This window comes from Macrobrachium nipponense, chromosome 10, assembly GCF_015104395.2.
Source record: "Macrobrachium nipponense isolate FS-2020 chromosome 10, ASM1510439v2, whole genome shotgun sequence".
Lineage (NCBI taxonomy): Eukaryota > Metazoa > Arthropoda > Malacostraca > Decapoda > Palaemonidae > Macrobrachium > Macrobrachium nipponense.
In genome coordinates, this window is record NC_087204.1 from 105,191,999 (window position 1) to 105,211,571 (window position 19,573).

The window sequence follows — 19,573 nt, forward strand, 5'->3', positions numbered from 1 at the left end:
AATACGCTCTTAGCAATTGCTTCCTTTCACTGATAAAATGTCTCATGTTAAATCCCATCAGCCACTTTTATACGTCTTGACACAAACCTCTGTACAGAGTGTCTTCAGCTTTGTTTTTCAAATAATCTTGATTACTTACTTTTCATTGATATGGCTTTGAGAGAAAAATGATAAGTAACTTCAAACCACTTTCTTGAAGTTAAAGATTTTTTTTTTTACTTAAGTAATACCCAGAAATTCTAAGTTATGATAATTTGCTGGTCTTATTTTGTAGAAGTAAAAATGTTTACTGTAGTAGAGAAATATACAAGGCCTTAATTTGCTAAAGTAAAGTCAGGAATCTTGAACAGGGAAAGCCACTGACTCCAGGGCATTTCCTTTGTCTCGTCTTCGAAACTGAAGAAGATCCCGAAGGTGACGCAAAAATCTCCATCTCACCACTTATACACTCTTACAGCTCACACCCACACTGAGCACACTCAGAGAAAGAGAATTAGTAATAAGAAAAATGAAAGTGAAATGGATAAAAACGGGCAAACTAAAACCGGCTTTAAACAGATAGACAAGTAACACGTCCTATCTTAAAGGCGGTAGAAAGATAACTGGTGGGTCACAGGACGCTGAGGGCATTCTGGGTAATACATGCCCCGTGACCTGGTAGATGCCAATAGTCCCTGGATCTCACAAGTTTAATTCTACCGGTTTCCAGCTTGGCGCTAGTAAATCCTAATGTTAAGATCGAAGGTTTGTTTCGTATATGAACAAGTAGAAATTTCTTTAGTGAAGTAGTGAAATATACATGATTGTTGAAGGAAGGTACAAATTTCTGTTGAAGTGGAAAAATAAGAAGAACAATACATATATTTTATGAAGTTGTAATTAAAAATATATGCAACAACTTACGTACTATCTACATAGTAAATTTCATTTCTGTAATTCAGAGAGAAAAGATCCACATGTGTTCATGAGTGTATATATCTGTTTTTAGTACAGTTTTAGTTAATTACAGCTATACTATAATGATACACTAAAACGTTGATAAATCATTGGTACGGTCCTCTGTAACACGTATTCACGAAAAGAAAGTGTATGATAAAGTAAGGAGAAAATGAAAAATACAGTACAAGCTCATTTCTTGAAGATATGGTAATAGAATAGTACTTATTTCTAGAAATATTTAAGATTCAATTGAAAAGCACCTCAGTTTCATATCTAGTATTAAATTCTTGTATAAAAACAACTGAAATATGATGAAATAAAAGTAATTTTGTGTGGAAAATTAATCAACCACTGTATATGGAACATAAAACATATCGATAAAAATTTTAACCTCTAGTAGTCCATGCCCCTTACAGTTAACAAACTAACATTAAAAAGGAAATTCTTATAAGCTAAAAGAACTGGTTTATGATATTTATGCAGTCAGGCTCAGCACTGAATGGGGTAATACCAGCCATTCAGCTCTAAGACAGTAAAAAGAGGGAGCTGGAGTGTTTGGACAGAAAGACAGAGATTCAGAAAATAAATGCAATGATGTTGGCTATGATGTTGGCTAAGGGAAAAATAAAACACATACTCATGTATATACAGTAGTGTTTTATTTCTGTACAAACACTAAATTGAAAAACTGTACATATAAGTAGCTGTAAATGATTTTCAGGTCTGTTTTTGTCAAAACATTCACATATGAAAAAAAAAATGATAAAAATCCCTGAATTCTCAATACAAAAGTTGTAGATTTACCTCTATAAATTATTAAAATCTCATGGAAACTTTTTGACGCTTCTCAACCAAAAATACTACTTCATTTCTGTAAAAATACTTACAATATTTCTAAATGTCTTTACCAACATTGTATACAGATCTTGAAAAATGACACATAAGAGGTATTTTTGTAAAAGCACTTGAACACGAAATAGTTTCAACAAAGAGATGGAACATGTAATGTCTAAAATTTACACTGATAATGTCTTCAGTAATACATAGAATCTCCTTTCAAAAATCTTACCTACTAACTGAACCCATTCATTTTCTGAAGTTTCTTTTATATGCAGCCATTTCTTGGTCAGTCATCACTGCCACTACACGTGTTACCTGAGGATCTTCTTCGTCCATCTCTTGTGACACTAAACCTGTAGCCTTTCGGAGCCAGCTGAAACCAGAGAGGTCAGGCATAAATGACAAGAAAAACAAAGATGAGACAGATCATTAGGATTGCAGGGGTCCCAAAACTCGTAAGCGATAAATCACCCTCTGACCTCATAAGGGTATGGCAATAAAATCTCTCATAGTTCACTGTCCCCGTTTTTCCTGGTATAATGCTGATTATGACATCAGTCTGAAGCTGCATGCTTGAAATTTGTTGCATTATATAAAATTCAAAAAGAACAAAAATAAAAAGGCTGATAAGTCAAACTTAGCACAAAAATTTTCTGCAGAGGATGCTAACAAAATAGCTGATGTCATCAGATACTTATGGTCTACAGTACCAAATATTGTTCCTAAAAAGACTTGAGAATTTTGCAATACCTCCACTCTTATAAATGAATAAAATACAATTCTTAGAGATATTTAAAATTACTGAATTTAAAATAATCTTTACATTCCAAATGGAAAACCTTTTAAGTACAGTAGTACCTCGAGATACAAAATTAATCCGCTCCGAGGAGCCCTTCGTATCATGAGGTTTTCGTATCTTGGACCACATTTTACATGTAAAATGGCTAATCCATTCCAAGCCCTCCAAAAACACCCCAGTAAATTATATTTCCAGGCCTACAACACATGTTCTAGGGTTACGACGTCGATCCGACGGAAGAAATATGACTCCAAAAAGGCAAAATACTGTACATACTTGAGTAATATTCAACTGTATGTAATGTTCAACTCCATTTTTACTGCATATATTAGGACTTTAGCATATGTTCCGCCTTAGGCTAAAAGCCTAGCCTATGTTAGCGGTTGCTACTGTAGCTTAGTCTATGATTCTGACATCTAAACCTAAGAAGCTAAAAGCTTAGAATATGCCAATAAAATGTATAAATAATCAGTAAGTACTCATTTCATATAATTATTAATTAATCATTAACTATAATACACAAAAAAAAAAACCTTCCAATCGATTGTTTACATTCAGCTCTTACGAGTAACGAACAAACGCCAAGCAATCACTTTTCCTAGGACACAGTAAGCCATAAATTTTCATTAGTATCTCTCTTCAACTAATGAAACTACCAAACAGTATAATAACCATTCATTTCTATTCTTTATTCTATCTTTACCTAATGGAGATACCGAGTTACTGACAGCTAGGTATAATGAAACATATACGTAACGTAATATTAAAACAGAAGAAGAATTCTAAAAAATTCGTATTTGTTGGCTTCGATGATATTTTATGATATCTAATTCACAATTTTTTTATTAAATGTATTGCATGTACTCATTTCAAATAATTATTAAGTAACCATTAACTATAATAAACAAACAAAAAAAACCCTCCAAACTTCTGTTTACATCCAACACTTACGAGTATCGAACGATCGACAAGCAATCACTTTTCCGTACACAGTAAGCCATAAATTTTCATTATCTCTCTCCAACTACTGAAACTACCAAACAGTATAATAACCATTCATTTCTATTCTTTATTCTATCTTTACCTAATGTTTTTTTTTTTATTAAATGTATTGCATGAATAAGTTTTTCAATTTACAGCATCCTTTTACCAATAGAATACCTAAAACACAAGGGGTAGATGCTGACCAATAGGAGAGCAGGATCTTATGGGGTGACTAGCATCAGGAACCAATGGGAGAGCGGGAGGATGGTGGCGAGTTTACTCAGTTGGCGGCGCGGGAGTTTTAAAATTGTTCTCGGTGGTCCGGGCGAATCTCGGGACTTTACAGCAACAGCCTTTTGTATCATGAAAACTTTTCGTATGTAGAGCTGTAAAATTTTTCATATTTGCTTTCGTATCTCGAGTTTTTCGTAAGTTGAGCCTTTCGTATGTCGAGGTACCACTGTATTTATGCCTTGACATGAAGCAAATGATTATCTGAATTCTACTGCAAATTCCTTATCAAGTGTAGTTATTCTGTTAAAACGGAAAAAGGTGGTTCTGGCAATAGAACTGTTGGAAATGATCAACCTAGGACAGTTGGTTGACATGCTCTCCCCATATAAACATAAGCATCCTCCTTGTGTTCTCACAAAAGCAGTTAGAAGGGGGAAATGGCAGATGGTGCTAGTTCCCTTTTTCTCCTTTGGAAGCTCACTTCCTGTGGGCTGCAGGGTAAATGAACTTTCTGAACTTAAATCATTGACTAAGGTTGATTTGGTTCATTGTCTCATCTTGCTGTACTTGGCTTCTGAAAAACTATTCAAAATTACTTGAGGTTGGACTTAACTTCAGGTATTCTTTTACTTTATTTTTTGCTCACAAGGCCCTTGGGACCTGTATGAGACTTGTTTCAACACCATCATTAATGTTTTCAAGTCAGATTTTCCCTCAACAAGGTTAGATGCAAAATTAGTTTTTTCCATGCCCTCTGTCCTTTGAAATTCAGGCTTCCAGAGAATATGATGCTCATTTGCAAGAAGTTAAAGAAGATTACAGGACATACAGAAAATATAAGGCATTCATCAGAAAAGGGGAAAAAAATGAATTATTAATAAACTAATACTGACTATAAGGACAAGTCAGCCCTTAAAAACTTCATCTGGGCTCATGTAACCCGTATTGATGTACAAGATATGGTTTACTTTAAAATCTATGGCATAGATCAGAGGAATGCCCAGTACCTCATGAAGAATAGCCCCACAATTTGCAGTGATCCCATGAGAGGAGGAGGCATAATTTACCAAAAACTGTGCCCTGATAATGGATGCCACCATCCATACACTGGTATGACCATGACTCACCTAAGAGGATAGCTGTCCTTCTACAATGAAGGGATGGTACTATACCAACGTTGCTTGAGGGAACATGGCATCAGACCCCAAGGCCAGCAGATCATGGGAAACAACACAATCATTGACAGCAACATGGGCCACCACCATCTCCACTACAAGGAGGCCCTTAGCATTCTCTGGTGGAAACCCACACTTGACAACACTATAATCATGAGACCCTCCTTCCAACCACCATCAGCAGAACAAGGAAGTGTGCAACATCTGCCCACTACTCCTCCTTGAGAGGCAAGCCCAGCAAGAACCCCCAAGGGTCAACCAATCAGTGCCTCTGTTGCTCAGCCAGACTTGCAAAATTTAGTAGCGCATTAACTTACAAAATATAACTAATGTTCCATTCCTTCTTAAGTAGAGACCTCTTAACCAAATCTATGACTTACCTAATTTCATCTGAGCCAGTTGGGAGAGTGAAACGCCAAAACTTTCGTCCTGTAACCTTAAGAACCTGACTTTCAATTTCTGCCATTAAGTCCTCCAAACCTAGATGCAAGAAACTTTAATTCAGTAAAAAACACAAATATTTCAGTAATATACTCTTTAACTAACAATCTTCATATCGATCTTGTTACATACACTCCACAATTACATTACATTAGTACGTTAACAAGACAAAGCAATGAATTAACTCTAGTTTGCTTCCAAGCCTTGAATGCATATATTTATATTTTCATATTAAATAGAAAGAAAAATTTTTCACATTTCCATCAAACAAACCTATCACTTCCACTACTCAAGGTTCGAAACCTCTCAACCACTGATGTGGTGTCACCTGGCATATTTCAACTGTAGATAATTAATTATGTAAAGGATTAAAGAAACTTTAGTGTTCTTCAGGATAAACTGATGTTTCACATTTATAAAAACAACATACAGCTAGAAATAATTCTACAGTATTCCTTAAGCTTAATAGAAACATGAAATATTTATCCGAATATAAATAAACATCTGATGATGGTTGGTATTTTTCTACTCATATCTTGCAGAAACCTAAGTATTAGTTGCATCTTGCAGAAACCTAAGTATTAGTTGTGAGAGCAACAAATCACTAGCTACACCTTCCATCCATGGTAATACTTAGTCACATTCTCTAAATTATATTTCTGACTACAGTCATGTCCTTGGGTTATGTCAATTAGTAACACATACACTTGGGAATGATGTGAAGCAAATCCAATATTTGTAGTAAATTATTTTATGTAATCTTCACAGATACATCTGTAAAATCTTGCAACTACTGAACAGTGAAACATATTCTATAATAATGGAACAAATGAAAAAAATGATAACGGGGCTCCCAAATATATCATACCTTGACCAGTTATGCAGGAAACTACTAATTGTATTTCATACCTTGACCAGTTGTGCAGGACACTAACTGTATTCCACCAAATTTTTCAAGGGACTTATCAGTTACTAAGTCTACCTTGTTGGCTATAGTAATTACAGGTGTATTTTTTGGGAGTGGCAAAGATGATAAAGTTTTCTCAACTATTATGCCTTGCAAATCATAATCTGGATGGTTGGCATCTCGAACATGGACCACAACGTCCTACAGAAGAGAGCAAAGGAGTTTTAAGATAAATTAGAATAATCAGCCATAAAAAATTTAGTTTTTACAATAAACTATTGTCTATACAAACCCATCTATCATAAATAGCATTATTCCATACAAATGACTCTCCAGTCACATCAACTTGATAAATCTGTGCATGTCCAGATCACACTGAGTAATGCCACAACAACCTCAACCAAGAAGAATGCAAGAAAAGTGATGGAGGCACTTCAGTAGTTATGATTACTGTAAAGGGTTTGTCTGAAAAGTTTTTTATTCTAAATATATCATAGAATGAACTGCAGTGTAGGAGGGAGAATCATGATAACAAAAGCTTAAAGAGATGAGAAGAGTAAGGGAAAAAAAGTCTGTTATTCAGGAGGAGGAGGCAGTAAGACTGGAAGCAATACTGAGTCAACAGGCTCACATTACTATTGCCTACAGATGACCCAAACAGTCAAAAACTGATCATGAAACAATAACACAACCTTCTTCAGATGCTCAAAAAAGGATGCATCAGTGAATAAAAAATACTGTTTATAAATGTATGGGGTCAAGGGCAAAAGGGGTAGGTCAAGGAGAAGCTGGAGGATGAGCAGGTGGCTTGCCAGAGGTCATAGCAGAGGGGAATAAAGAGCCAGAGACCTCCCTCCTTTGGGTGGCCGGGGGAGCTTCCAGGGAAGGGAAATTCTGTGGTGCAGAGTAAAAAAAAAAAAAAAAAAAAAAAAAAAAAAAAAAAAAAGGGAAAAAAAAAAAAAAAAAAAAAAAAAAAAAAAAAAAAAGGGGGGGGGGGGAAGTAGATCATCAAGTGAAGGAACCCCATTCCTATAATCAACACTCTTGGCCCAAAGAGACATCATAGAAGACATGGAGGCCCTCTTTGTAGAAATCTTGAGTCTCAACTGAAAGAGTGACAGCAAGGCTCAGTGAAGAAGAATCAGACAAAGCATTGCCTAAGGCTACCATCATGTGACACTTGTAAATCCTCTTAGCATAAAGAGACTCCTGAGCCACAATCCAGCTCATGTATGATGAACATGCCTTCTGTGGAAAACAGCTGCCTCTCATTAGACAGACAGAATGAATACAAATACAATTCTTCAAACATATACCACAAAATATGAAAAATTAATTATATTACCTTAACATAAAAAAAGGAAAGATTTCACTGGAGAAAAAAAACAAGGATGATGGAAGCCGACTTACTGTGAAACTAGCTACAAAAACAATGGTGTCATATCAAAACAACTACTATATCGATAGAAATCGGACACTGAAAAATTCACAATCACTTGAGAAATCTTATGAGTGCACTAGTAACACTTGAGCACTAAAAAGTTAAGATGAACAAGATATTTGAAGTAAAAAGTAAGCTAAATTACTTATTGAACAACACAAGGCAAGGCACATCAAACAAAATGCAAAAAGACTCTGATCCCGGAATGGAAGACAAGCGTGACGCACTTCTGCAGACAACAGAATTGCACAGAAAAATTACTCTTGTGGGCAGACTGAGTACAGTTTAGGCATGTACAGTAAGTTCCAGAAGTGAAGCGACAAATCTCAGAATTGATCGTACTTCTTTAGAAACTCATGGGGTTGCCAGTTAGTAAATTTTATTCCAATTATTGTCATCCTATTTATCTGATAATACGTATCATTGATTAACTGTATAAACGCACAAAGTATTTCCCCCGTGAATGATCAATGTTAGTTCAATAATTGTTTATTAAAAGAAAAAAAAAAATTTCCCCAAAGAAACATCTGCGGGTCTCAAAGTGTGATATCAAGTGTTCACCATAGAGTGGCAGCAGGAGCCAAGTGCATAAGCATTGGCCTAATATTTGTAAATTAACTTTCTTCTTTTATAGCGTTATATCGAAAGTTATTACGCTTTCTTTTGATAAAGCACAGAGAAGTTTAGCATCTGATTAAATGAAATATAAATAAGACACAAGTTGGTGTAAAAAAAAAAAAAAAAAAAAAAAAAAAAAAAAAAAAAAAAAAAAAAAAAAAAACGAAATCCAAGTTATATGTGCGTTTAGCATTAGTTACATGGTTACGCCTATGTCAAGAATCAAGGAAATATATTTCCCAGCTTGTTAGTTAATAATTTCATCGAATTTCTCAATTGTGCAAATTTTTGCACGTGGAATTGCGTTCAGGGTCGCACCAAACATCACAAATTCTTGGTAATTTGTATTTTTCCTAGCGATACTTACCTCGAACCATTTCATAGGAGATTCCCGGATGTCGATCCGGGTCCGACCAGAAAATTCTGGTTATATGCCGCACCCAGGTCAGGCCTATGCCCCAGGGGTCGAAGACCAAGCCATCCTAATGACCTATAGTCAGTCCTTCTTACTCCACTCCGAGGTGTCTCCCCTAATCTTCCGCGGGGCTGGAAGGGCGGGATTCTAATTCCATGGTTCGAGGTAAGTATCGCTAGGAAAAATACAAATTACCAAGAATTTGTGATTTGTTCCGATGCGAGATACTTACCTCGAACCATTTCATAGGAGACTTACCCCTTAGGAGGAGGGCGAAGGTTAGGGGAGGGAACGGCCCCCAAAGGTGATAGGTCAGAGGAGGGGCGACTGCTCCCCTTAGAACTCACCCGCCCGTTATCGTGGGTGGTTGGTTAGGAGGGGTGCAAGGCAAGCCTGGTGCGGGTATAACCAAACCTTGACATGTAAAACTGTGGTTTGTACTGAGAACCATACGCACTCCTGCGTATCTTACCTGAGTATCTGGATTCCTCGCTCCAACCAAATAGGCCCAGGGATAACAAGGATAAGGATTAGGGGGATTTGAGGAAAAACCACACACACTCACATACACTCAATACACCACCGGCCCGTCCACTCCAAGAAGATTGGAGAGGGGACCTAGACCTGTTGCTGGCCTGCCACCACTGGGGCCAATCTCAAAGGCGTCGAGCGACCTTCTCGTGCAGTCTTTTAGATAGTGGGCTGTGAATGTCGACTGCCTATTCCAGACTCCTGCCCTCAGGACCTGGTCCACTGCCATGTTCTTTGATGAATGAGAGGGACACCCCAATTCCCCTGATGTCATGGGGCTTGGCTCCCTCTGGAGGGGAAAGGCCCCCCTTCTCGTAGGCTCTCCGGATGGTTTCTCTCAGCCAAAAGGAGATGGTGTTTTTCGAGGCTGCCTTCTTCACCCTTCCCGTGGTGACGAAGAGATTCTTTACCTCCGGCCTGAACCGGCTGTTCTTTCCATGTTCTTCCGAACTGCCCTCACCGGACAAAGGAGGAGATCCTTAGGCTGGTCCGATTTCGGGAGGGCAGGGATGGAAAAACTCCACGAACCTGAGATCCGAGCTCGAGGGGTTCTGATTCTTAGCCACGAAGGAGGGGACAAACCTGAATGAGAGTTCCTTCCATCCCCTCGTGTGGGTCACTACATACGAGAGGCCGTGGAGCTCCCCCACCCTCTTCGTGGAGGCCAGGGCTAGCAGAAACACTGTCTTGAGGGTCAGCTCCCTATCCAGGATGTCCTTGAGCGGCTCGAACGGGGGCTTCCTCAGGGAATCTAAAACTATTGCAACATCCCAGCGGGGAACCAAGCCAGCGCTGGGAGGGCACTTCTGCTCAAAGCTCCTCTTATGAAGCTATGGACAGGAGGCTTGTGTTTCGATGTTCCCCAGATCCAGCCCTTTCAGGGAGAGACCTGGCTCAATGCGGACCTGGCTCCTTTGACTGCTGGAATTGACAAGCCCTTGTCCAACCTCAGGTAGGTCAAGAATACTGCGATGTCTGGGATCTTCGCTCGGAGAGGTTCCAGGTTACGCTTTCTACACCAGGCCCCAAAAACCTTCCACTTTGCCTGGTAGATGTTAGCGGAGGATTCCCTCAAGTAACTGGACATGTGAGAAGCCACCCTCCCCGAAAACCCTCTCCTATTTAACAGCCGCTCGATAGTCTCCAGCCGTGAAGGGAGAGGGCTGGAATGTTCCTGTGGAACCTCTCGAAGTGGGGCTGTCTTAACAGGTCTGGCCTGGGGGGCAGCTCCCAAGGAGGATGAGAGGCCAACTCTAGAAGGTCCGGGAACCACTCCCTGTCCGGCCACCAAGGCGCCACCAACGTCAGGGCCGCCCCTTTCGCCTTTCTTAGATGGTTGAGGACCTGCCTGAGGACTGCAAAGGGAGGGAAAGCGTACATGTCCAGGCCGTCCCACGGGTGCTGGAACGCATCCTCCCAAAACGCGGCTGGGTCCGGCACCGGGGAGCAGTACACCGGCAGTTTGGTGTTTAGCCTCGTAGCAAACAGGTCCAGGGATGGGAGCCCCACTTCCCTATTAGTTCCCTCGCTACTTCGGGGTGTAGGGACCATTCGGATCCCACCACCTGACCCCATCTGCTGAGGCCGTCGGCGACTACGTTTTTCTTGCCGGGAATGAATCTTGCCGTCAAGGAGGTCCCAAGGGCTTCGGTTTGGCTCAAGATCTCCTCCGTCAATCCGCAGAGATCCCTTGATCTCAGGCCTCCTTGCTTCTTGACGTAGGCGACCACTGTGGCATTGTCGCACATCAGACACACCGAGTGCCCTCCCACTGCTTCCTTGAATGCTTCCAGGGCATGCTTTACTGCCAAGAGCTCCAGTTTGTTTATGTGGAAGGTGCTCTGCTCTTGCGACCATATCCCCCCGCACTGAGAGGGAATTCAGGTGGGCCCCCCAGCCTACCTTCGACGCGTCCGTAAACAGGAGCATCTCCGGGGGCACTGACCCGAGGGGCACACCCCGACGAGAGTTTGCAGGATTCAGCCACCAACCGAGGGCCTTCCTTGCTGCCAGTGAGATGGAAACCGGCTTTTGAGGTGTTTCCTCCTTCTGGGACCACCCTACTTTCAGGTCCCATTGTAGTGGCCTTAATCTCAGCCTTCCCTGGGGGATTAGTTTTTCCAGGGAGACCAGGTGGCCTAAAAGCCTTTGCCACTCCTTTGCCGGTCTCGGGGGTGGCTTAGGAAGTTGCAGGCAATTTTTCGGAGGTTTGCCAGCCTGTCCCCCGAGGGGAAAGCTCGCCCCACTTCCGTATCCAATTCCATCCCCAGGTACACCATCCTGGTGGAGGGAGCTAGAAGGGACTTCTCCCAGTTCACCATGATTCCCAGGGTTTTTGCAGAATGCCAGGAGGGCGTCTCTCTGTTCTATCAAGCGCTCCTTTGAGGAGGAAAGGAGTAGCCAGTCGTCTAGGTACCTGAGAAGGCGTATACCCCTCTTGTGGGCCCAAGACGACACCAGGGATAACACCCTCGTGAACACTTGCGGGGCCGTTGCCAGTCCGAAGCAGAGTGACTTGAACTGGAAGGTCCGGTCCTCCCAACTTATATGCGAAGGTATTTCCTGGAGGACGGGTGTACCGGGATCTGGAAGTAGGCGACTTTGAGATCCAGGACATCATGAAATCCCCTTGCCTCACGGAAGCCAGCACCGAGCGTGGTGTTTCCATCTTGAAGGGCGTCTTTAGGATGAATGAGTTGAGGACCGAAAGGTCTATGACCGGTCGCCACCCCCCTGACGACTTCTCCACCAGGAAAGTCGACTGAAGAACCCGGGGGAGCGATCCACCACCTGCTGGAGGGCTCCCCTTCTCCAGCAGTGCCCGAACACTTCTAGCCTTAGGGCCTCCCTGTGCACAGGGTTCCGGGGCTGAGAGGCCAGATTGGCCGGCTCCCCTGTCAAGGGAGGCTTCTGGTTCTAGGAAGGGGATTCGGTAACCGTCCCTGAGGACCTGGACTGTCCAGGGCTCGGCTCCGAGATCCTCCCAGTCCTGCCAACAGCTCGAGAGGCAACCCCCCACCGGTGGCGAAAGACTCGGTAGAGGGCCTCGACTCCTACTTCCTCCTAGGGAAGCGGTTGTTACGACCCCTCCTGGAAGAAGTAGGGTGTCTGGGCCTGAAGGGTGCCTGGGAAGGAGGGAGGGTCCTGGGGGAGGGCTGAGTTCCCTGGTCTCTCCAGTTCCGCAGGGGTGATTCCGTGGGGGGAGCCGAGAGGGTCCTATTCTGAGGTTTCGGCCTCTCACTAGGTCTTTTCGGCACCGACTGACGTAGGGAGGGGCCCTATAAACGATTGGGCCTTGGCTGGCCTTCCTCCCTGTTCCACAGACTCCTCCACTAGCTTCTCCGGAAAGAGAGCAGCTCCTTCCACTGGGGCGTTTCGAAGGGTCCTTAGTTCCCTCTCAGGAATGCTCCTAGGGAGTTTGGCCAGCACAGAGTCCCTCCTCCTCAAGATCCAGTTCGCCCAGGACGAGACCAGTTGGGGTCGTGAGGAGCCCAAAGGACTTACCCCCCGACAAAATTAGTTCTTTGCAATTGGAAGGGGGCAAGAGAGGCCTCGTCCCTCAAGTCGTGGAGGGTGGGGAACCTGGCTACCGCCCCGGACCACAGATCTAACCAAGAAGCCACATGAATCGAGGTCCACGCTGTGACTTCCATAGCCATTTTAGCCCTCCTGGTGAGAGAAGGAGAACTAGTCCCGACGTGAGGCCTCTGCTTCCGAGAGTCCGGGCGCTAGGGCTGCCAAGTTACCTTCCACGGATTTGGGGAGGAGAGGGGCACCTCCCGGGCCATATAGCCTCCTCTGACTCGGCTTAGACACTGGAGTAGTCTAGCCGAGGAGGTGCCAACGCAAGAGTTACTGGAGCCTGCAATGAGTTTTTCCACCACCGTCAGGGCCTTCTCCGTATTGGTGGACCTAGGGAGGCTGAGAGAGGGCTTGGTTCCTCTGGATCCCTGAACAGAAAGTCCACCGCCATGGATCTGTTGTCCTCTACCGTCGGGGCTGGCTCCTCTAGCCGGTTCATGGACCTAATCAGAGAGAGGACTCTCCTGAAAGCAGAACCTTCATCCACTGGACCCAATTCCTCCAGGGCATTCTGGAGTACCTCCTGGATAAGGGTCTCTTCCTCGGCGTCCCGCGACGGAGGAGAGGCCCCAGACCCTAGCTGGAGGGAAGCTGGAGAAGCTCCCCGGAGAGGGGCTCCTAAACCCCTGTCTCCCTGCGGGGGAGGGGTGGGGGGGATGCCCCGAACGCCTGGCCCATCCCGAGGAGGTACTCATACCTGAGCGGTGGAGGGGCTCTGCACCCCCTAAAGGAGGTATCGGCTCTAGGCTCCATCCGCGAAGGCGACAATCGTGTGGGAACACGGAAGAAGGGAGCCCGCTCGTCATGGAGGCCAACCCTATGGCTGACGAGACCGAGGCAGGATCCACCGGGACCGAGGGACGTAGTAGGGAGGGAGACGGCTGGGAAACCCCCCATGAGAGACCTTCCTGGGGGCCAATGGGGTGGGGGCCACCCTCGGGGGAAGGAGAACGCCTCCGCCCCTGGGGGGAGATGTCCCGACGCCTGTACACTCCCTCTACGATCCCGGCTTCGATGATGAGAGCGGGAAGAGCCGCTCGAGGACGAGGAGTAACTACGTCTCCTGCGTCTCCCATGACGGCGCCTCTTCTTGGAGGAGCGTCTCCTCCTACGGGAGGATCTCTCTTGAGTAGTAACTTGAAGAACTCCTCTCCCCTGACGAATCCGACTGTCTCTTGCTTCTCCTCCGGCGACTCCATCGCGGGGGAACGCGAGGAGCGTTTCGGCCGCGTCGGGGACACCTCTATCACATCGGGACCGCCCCTGAAGGCCGCCCTCAAGGCCATTCCCGGCTCCTCCTGTCCCCTAGACGGGAAGCCCCAGGACGGGAATGCATCGTCCTTCACTGGGGATCTCCCCGGAGTACGAGGGGGAAAGACATCCCCAACGGCAGAAGGGAAAAGGGTTGGAGCCGGGTGGTTGGGTGGATCCGTGACCGGGTAAACCGGTCCGGGTCCGGCCGCGAGCGGCGAGCTCCGCTCGAGAGCGGGAGGGGCCGCAGCGAGGCGAGCTGTAGCGGGGAGAGCCGTAGACGAAGCGGGGAGAGCCGTAGACGAAGCGGGGAGAGCCGAAGCGGGAAGCTCCGCAGAGGGGAGGGACGGGTCCCCCCCCTGCACCGATGCCAAAGAGAGAGGAGGACGTGACGGGGAGCCCTGGAGCTGCAACCGCTACCGAGCAGTCCCCCTCAGCACCGCGCGGAAGCCTCCGGTACCACCTGTTTTTTGGGGAAACGACTCATCGGGAACCCCCCTGGGGGTGACCCGGCAACGGACTCACCTAGGCCCCCTCGCTGGGAGGGGGCAGGAGAAAGAACCTGTAGCAAGGCGGAAGTCTTCCTCTCCGACGATACCGAAGGAGAAGGGGTCGCCGGCCCGTCTCTGCTGCTGCTCTCACTCCTCGATCCCCGCGAAATCTTCGCCGAAGAAGATCTAGACTTCTTTTTCTTCTTAGTGGAAGCCAAATCCCACTGATACGATGGCCAAGAAATGCACTCCAAGCACGTGTTGTCTTTAGAGCAAGCGCCCCCCCTACACGAATTACACAAAGAATGAGGATCAATCAGAGGGGGCGAGAGAAAAAGCTCCACAAGCCCGTCCTTCAGGACCGGGGCAACGACGTTGAGGCTCCGAGGCCGACATCGCACAAAAACACGATACACGCACACAAAGCACACACACGGACAAAGGATAAGGGCCGGACACCGGACGAGCAGGGGCGTATTCACGCTCCTGCGACCAGAGAAGGACTGGCTATAGGTCATTAGGATGGCTTGGTCTTCGACCCCTGGGGCATAGGCCTGACCTGGGTGCGGCATATAACCAGAATTTTCTGGTCGGACCCGGATCGACATCCGGGAATCTCCTATGAAATGGTTCGAGGTAAGTATCTCGCATCGGAACAAAAGTATTTTCATAGGTTTCCACCTTTTTTTTTCAGTGCATAAGTGAGACTATTTTTGTCCATACGATCCAGAGTAAATATGCTTGGCGAGTGCTATTTTAATTCGAGTATCTCCTGTTATGCTCTCTCTCTCTCTCTCTCTCTCTCTCTCTCTCTCTCTCTCTCTCTCTCTCTCTCTCTCTCTCCAGGTCATTTTTATCTAGTCAGGAATAACCAGAGTTCTGTTTTAAGAATCAAGCACTAGGCCTATTGGTCATGCTCGGGTGCTTCTTTTTTTTAATTTATATATATATATATATATATATATATATAATATACATATAGATATATATATATATATATCCATATATATATATATATATATATATATATATATAATATATTATATATATTTACATATCCCCAAAAAACTCATAAATTTCTGTTATACAATAATGATTAACTGGATTGAACTGATTACTGGTTGTCAGTGGAAATATGAATTTGGGTGATATCATTCTCTTATGATATGCCAACTTACGCAAATTCAGTCTTAAATTTCACGGTTGGGATATGATTAGAAGATTTGAGGTAAAAGGTTGAAGTGAAAAAGGTGGAGTTAGTACTGTGGGTAGAGGTAGATGTAGAGGGGGAGAGGGGTGGTTGGGGTCTGTCGTCTCCCTACTTAACCAGGCGGTGATATTTACGGGTGTTCTGGTTGCTTGCGACCGTCTTTCTTATTTTTTGTATAGCGAGTCTGTTCCCCAGGTGCAAGGACAGGTCCTGGTATCAGTCCTGAAGGTTCTCTTTTTGCTTAAATAACAGACAGTGGCCCTGCATTGTAAGCCTTCCAATGCCCGGAACTAGGCCTAGTCACCTGAAGGTAGCGGCAGCAGTTAGAGCCTTTCTCGAAGATGGTGTTTTTTGCTCGGTCCTAGAAGCTAGAATCAGAACTATCAACCACACCCAACTTCTCTATTGAATCTAGGTGCATTCTTGGTTGATTATGTTTAATGTCGCGGAGATTTTCCCTTCACATTCTATTGATACTTGCATGGTTTTATGCATCTTTGCTAAAATAATTGATAATACACTATAATATTAAATATTTGTTTCCACATTGCTCGAAATATACATTGGAAATGTTGGTAAACCTGTGTTGAACGAGAATTTCAAATTGTTTCGTTTCTATAGTTTGAAGTAATTGCTATACTTTAAAATAATTACTATTACCATAATTTTTTCTTATGATTGTTATAAATATCATAGATTTGATATTTGTGCATCATATGTTAGCTTTATTTTGCTTGATAGAGCTTTCACTGTAGAAAAAAAAATTTTTTTCAGCTACGAGTTGTAGTTGCCAGTTAGTGAATTTCCAACAAAATTCTCTGAAATTTGTCGCTTCAGTTTTGGAACTTACTGTACATCAAGATCTTTTGTCTTGCAATTCTAACATGACAAGAGAGCTATTTACAAGAAAAAAGACTATTATAATTTGCAGATTCATAATAAAGAACACACTAAAGCACCAGTTTAGACACATTTCATAATTTATTTAAGGTTTATGATATGTCTTTACTAAAGGTAACGTCTAAAATGAGGCGACTTTCATTCGTGTAAATCTACAAAACATTATAACATGTTTGAACAAGGTTCACAGCTGAGATGAAAGTTTTATGATAGAATGTTCAGGAAAGAGCAAGTTCACTAAGTTGGCACAGTTACCCTTTGGTATCATGACAATACTGATTATGGATACACAGAATAATTAACACAGGAAGGAAAGTCTTGTGGGTAATTTGATATGCTCCAGAACAGTCAATACTTCTATAAAGTCAAGCTTGAGGTAGTGCCATTGTCAAGGCAAAAAGTTTAGAAGTGGAATCAAATCTAAATGTTACCTCCCTACAGTTACTGGAGGCATGTGGGAGAGGTGAAAATATTCAAGCAAATGTAAAAACAAACTCTTTAATCCAAGGGAAGTGTGTCTTTTGCATGGTTATTCAAGAATAATATTGATCATGTTTCTCATGTTCAACAATTCTCAATGCTGTGTGTGCTGTATCAAACTTTTCATTTCACACCAGGAGCAGTTTTTTTTTTTTTTTTTTTTTTTTTTTTTGTTTTTTTTTGTAGAAAATGACAAATTTTTAACCAATTTGTATTTTTCATAGCTAACAAACCTGAGGTCTTAACATTAGGATAATACTAGCGCCAAGCTGGAAACCGGTAGAATTAATATTGGTGCTAGTATTATCCTAATGTTAAGATCGAAGGTTTGTTTCATATATGAACAACTGAAGATAACAACAAAAGTATTATGGAAGGGAAATACCAGACTTAGGTCCCAATATATACACTATCAGAGACCTATCATGTTATATGTTCAATAAATATCTGAAGTTAATCACTAAAACAATTTAAAGATGAGACTAATTAAATACTCAATAAAATACTAAGAAATCACCTAAACTTAAGAAGAATTTTGAACTTACTGCACAAATGGCATCTTCAAGAGTGGCTCTGAATGAAGCTATTAAATCTGTAGGAATTTCCTGTATGAATCCAACAGTATCAATTAAAATCATGTCAACACCACATGGAAGTTGGCCCCCGTGGGCTGTAACATCAAGAGTTGCAAATAGTTGATTCTTTCCTTCTGCTCTTTTATCACCAGTGATAGCTCGAATTAAAGAGGTTTTTCCTGCAATAAGAATTTCATAACTTGAGTTTGCAGATCACAAAGTCTAATGAAAGAAAAGGTCAAACATAAGGAACAAAATGATATTGTTAAACTACAATAAAGTTTTGTACATACTTACCTGGCAGATATATACTTAGCTATAGTCTCCGACGTTCCCGACAGAATTTCAAATCTCGCGGCACATGCGACAGGTAGGTCAGGTGGTCTACCTTACCCGCCGCTGGGTGGCGGATGTACGAACCACTCCCGTTTGCTTGTCAGATTTTTCTCTTCCACCTGTCTCCTGAGGGGAGGCTGGGTGGGCCATTAATCGTATATATCTGCCAGGTAAGTATGTACAAAACTTTATTGTAGTTTAACAATATCATTTTTGTACATGAACTTCCCTGACAGATATATACTTAGCTGATTGGCACCCTTGGTGGAGGGTAAGAGACAGCTAAATAATACAGGTAAGATGGGAAACAACTAATGTTGTAGGATATAAAAACCTTGGATCTCACCTTTTCAGGATGAAGACTTCATAGATACTGTCTCTGAGTCTGCATTGCCTGGAGAGCTACAGCTAGGACGTGACCTGATGCTGAAAGACTCTCGGATCTACCACTGGGATATGTGATCCCCTATTGTGGTAGAATCCAAGTCGGATCCTGTTAGAGGGACCTTGTCCGCTTACCTAACAGATCCTTACCACTACCTCTGCAAGGAGCCAAAACCCACCAGACCACCTAACCAAAATACAAAGGGTTAATATTACGACAAAAAGAGGTGCCTCCAGCAACCTCTTTCAGACAACCAAAAAACACCAATATAAAATATAGGGTAACATATAAAAAATTTACACAGGATAAGTTTCAGCTCCCTGCCCCAGCACCGAATCCGCCGATACGAAAGGACCCAAGGCGAAGCATTTATCATATGTGATTTTTACATCACGTAGGTAGTGGTTTGCGAAAACCGATTGGCATCTCCAAAAAGTCGCCTCCATCAAGTTCCGCACAGACATATTTTTTCTGAATGCAAGCTCACCTCGTGAGCTTTCACTTTCAGTAGTCTAAAATGTTCTTCCTTAAGGCAAGGCAACTGTGTCTTGTAAGGCTTCTCAGAAAAAAGGAAAGAGCATTCTTCGACATGGGCCGAGTGGGGTCCTTTACGGAGCACCAAAGCACATCTTGATTAGCCTTAAGTTGTTCCTTCCCCTTAAGGAAATACTTCATAATTCTCATAGGGCAAAGAGTTCTTTCAGGCTCTTCCCCTACTAGAAAAGATAAACTACGAACTTCAAAGCTCCTGGGCCAAGGGCGTGATGGGTTTTCATTCTTTGCAAGGAAACTTGGAAGAAACGAACACACCATAGAATCTTCCTTAAACCCTACATTGCCCTCAATAGCTTGGAGCTCACTCACTCTCTTAGCTGTAGCTAGGGCCAAAGGAAGATAGCCTTCTTCGTCAGATCCTTGAAAGAGGCTAAGCCAGGTTCGATCTAGACGATCCAAGGAATTGTAGAACTACGTCTAGATTCCAGTTCGGTACTACATGAGGACGCTTAATGGTTTCAAATGATCTAATAAGATCATGCAG

General features: G+C 43.3%; 1 protein-coding gene across 1 annotated transcript in view; it reads right to left on the reverse strand.

Annotated features, from left to right (window-relative positions):
• Positions 1–1,576: 1,576 nt before the first annotated feature.
• Positions 1,577–19,573, reverse strand: part of LOC135223870 (putative GTP-binding protein 6) — a 38,994-nt gene continuing 20,997 nt past the window's right edge. Inside the window, exons 5-8 of the mRNA XM_064262770.1 lie at positions 17,784–17,992; positions 6,322–6,520; positions 5,352–5,451; positions 1,577–2,152 (exon numbers count right to left, since the gene is read on the reverse strand). Of these exons, the coding sequence (XP_064118840.1) occupies positions 2,026–2,152; positions 5,352–5,451; positions 6,322–6,520; positions 17,784–17,992 (635 nt within the window). The 3' untranslated portion in view covers positions 1,577–2,025. The remainder of the gene's footprint in view (positions 2,153–5,351; positions 5,452–6,321; positions 6,521–17,783; positions 17,993–19,573) is intronic.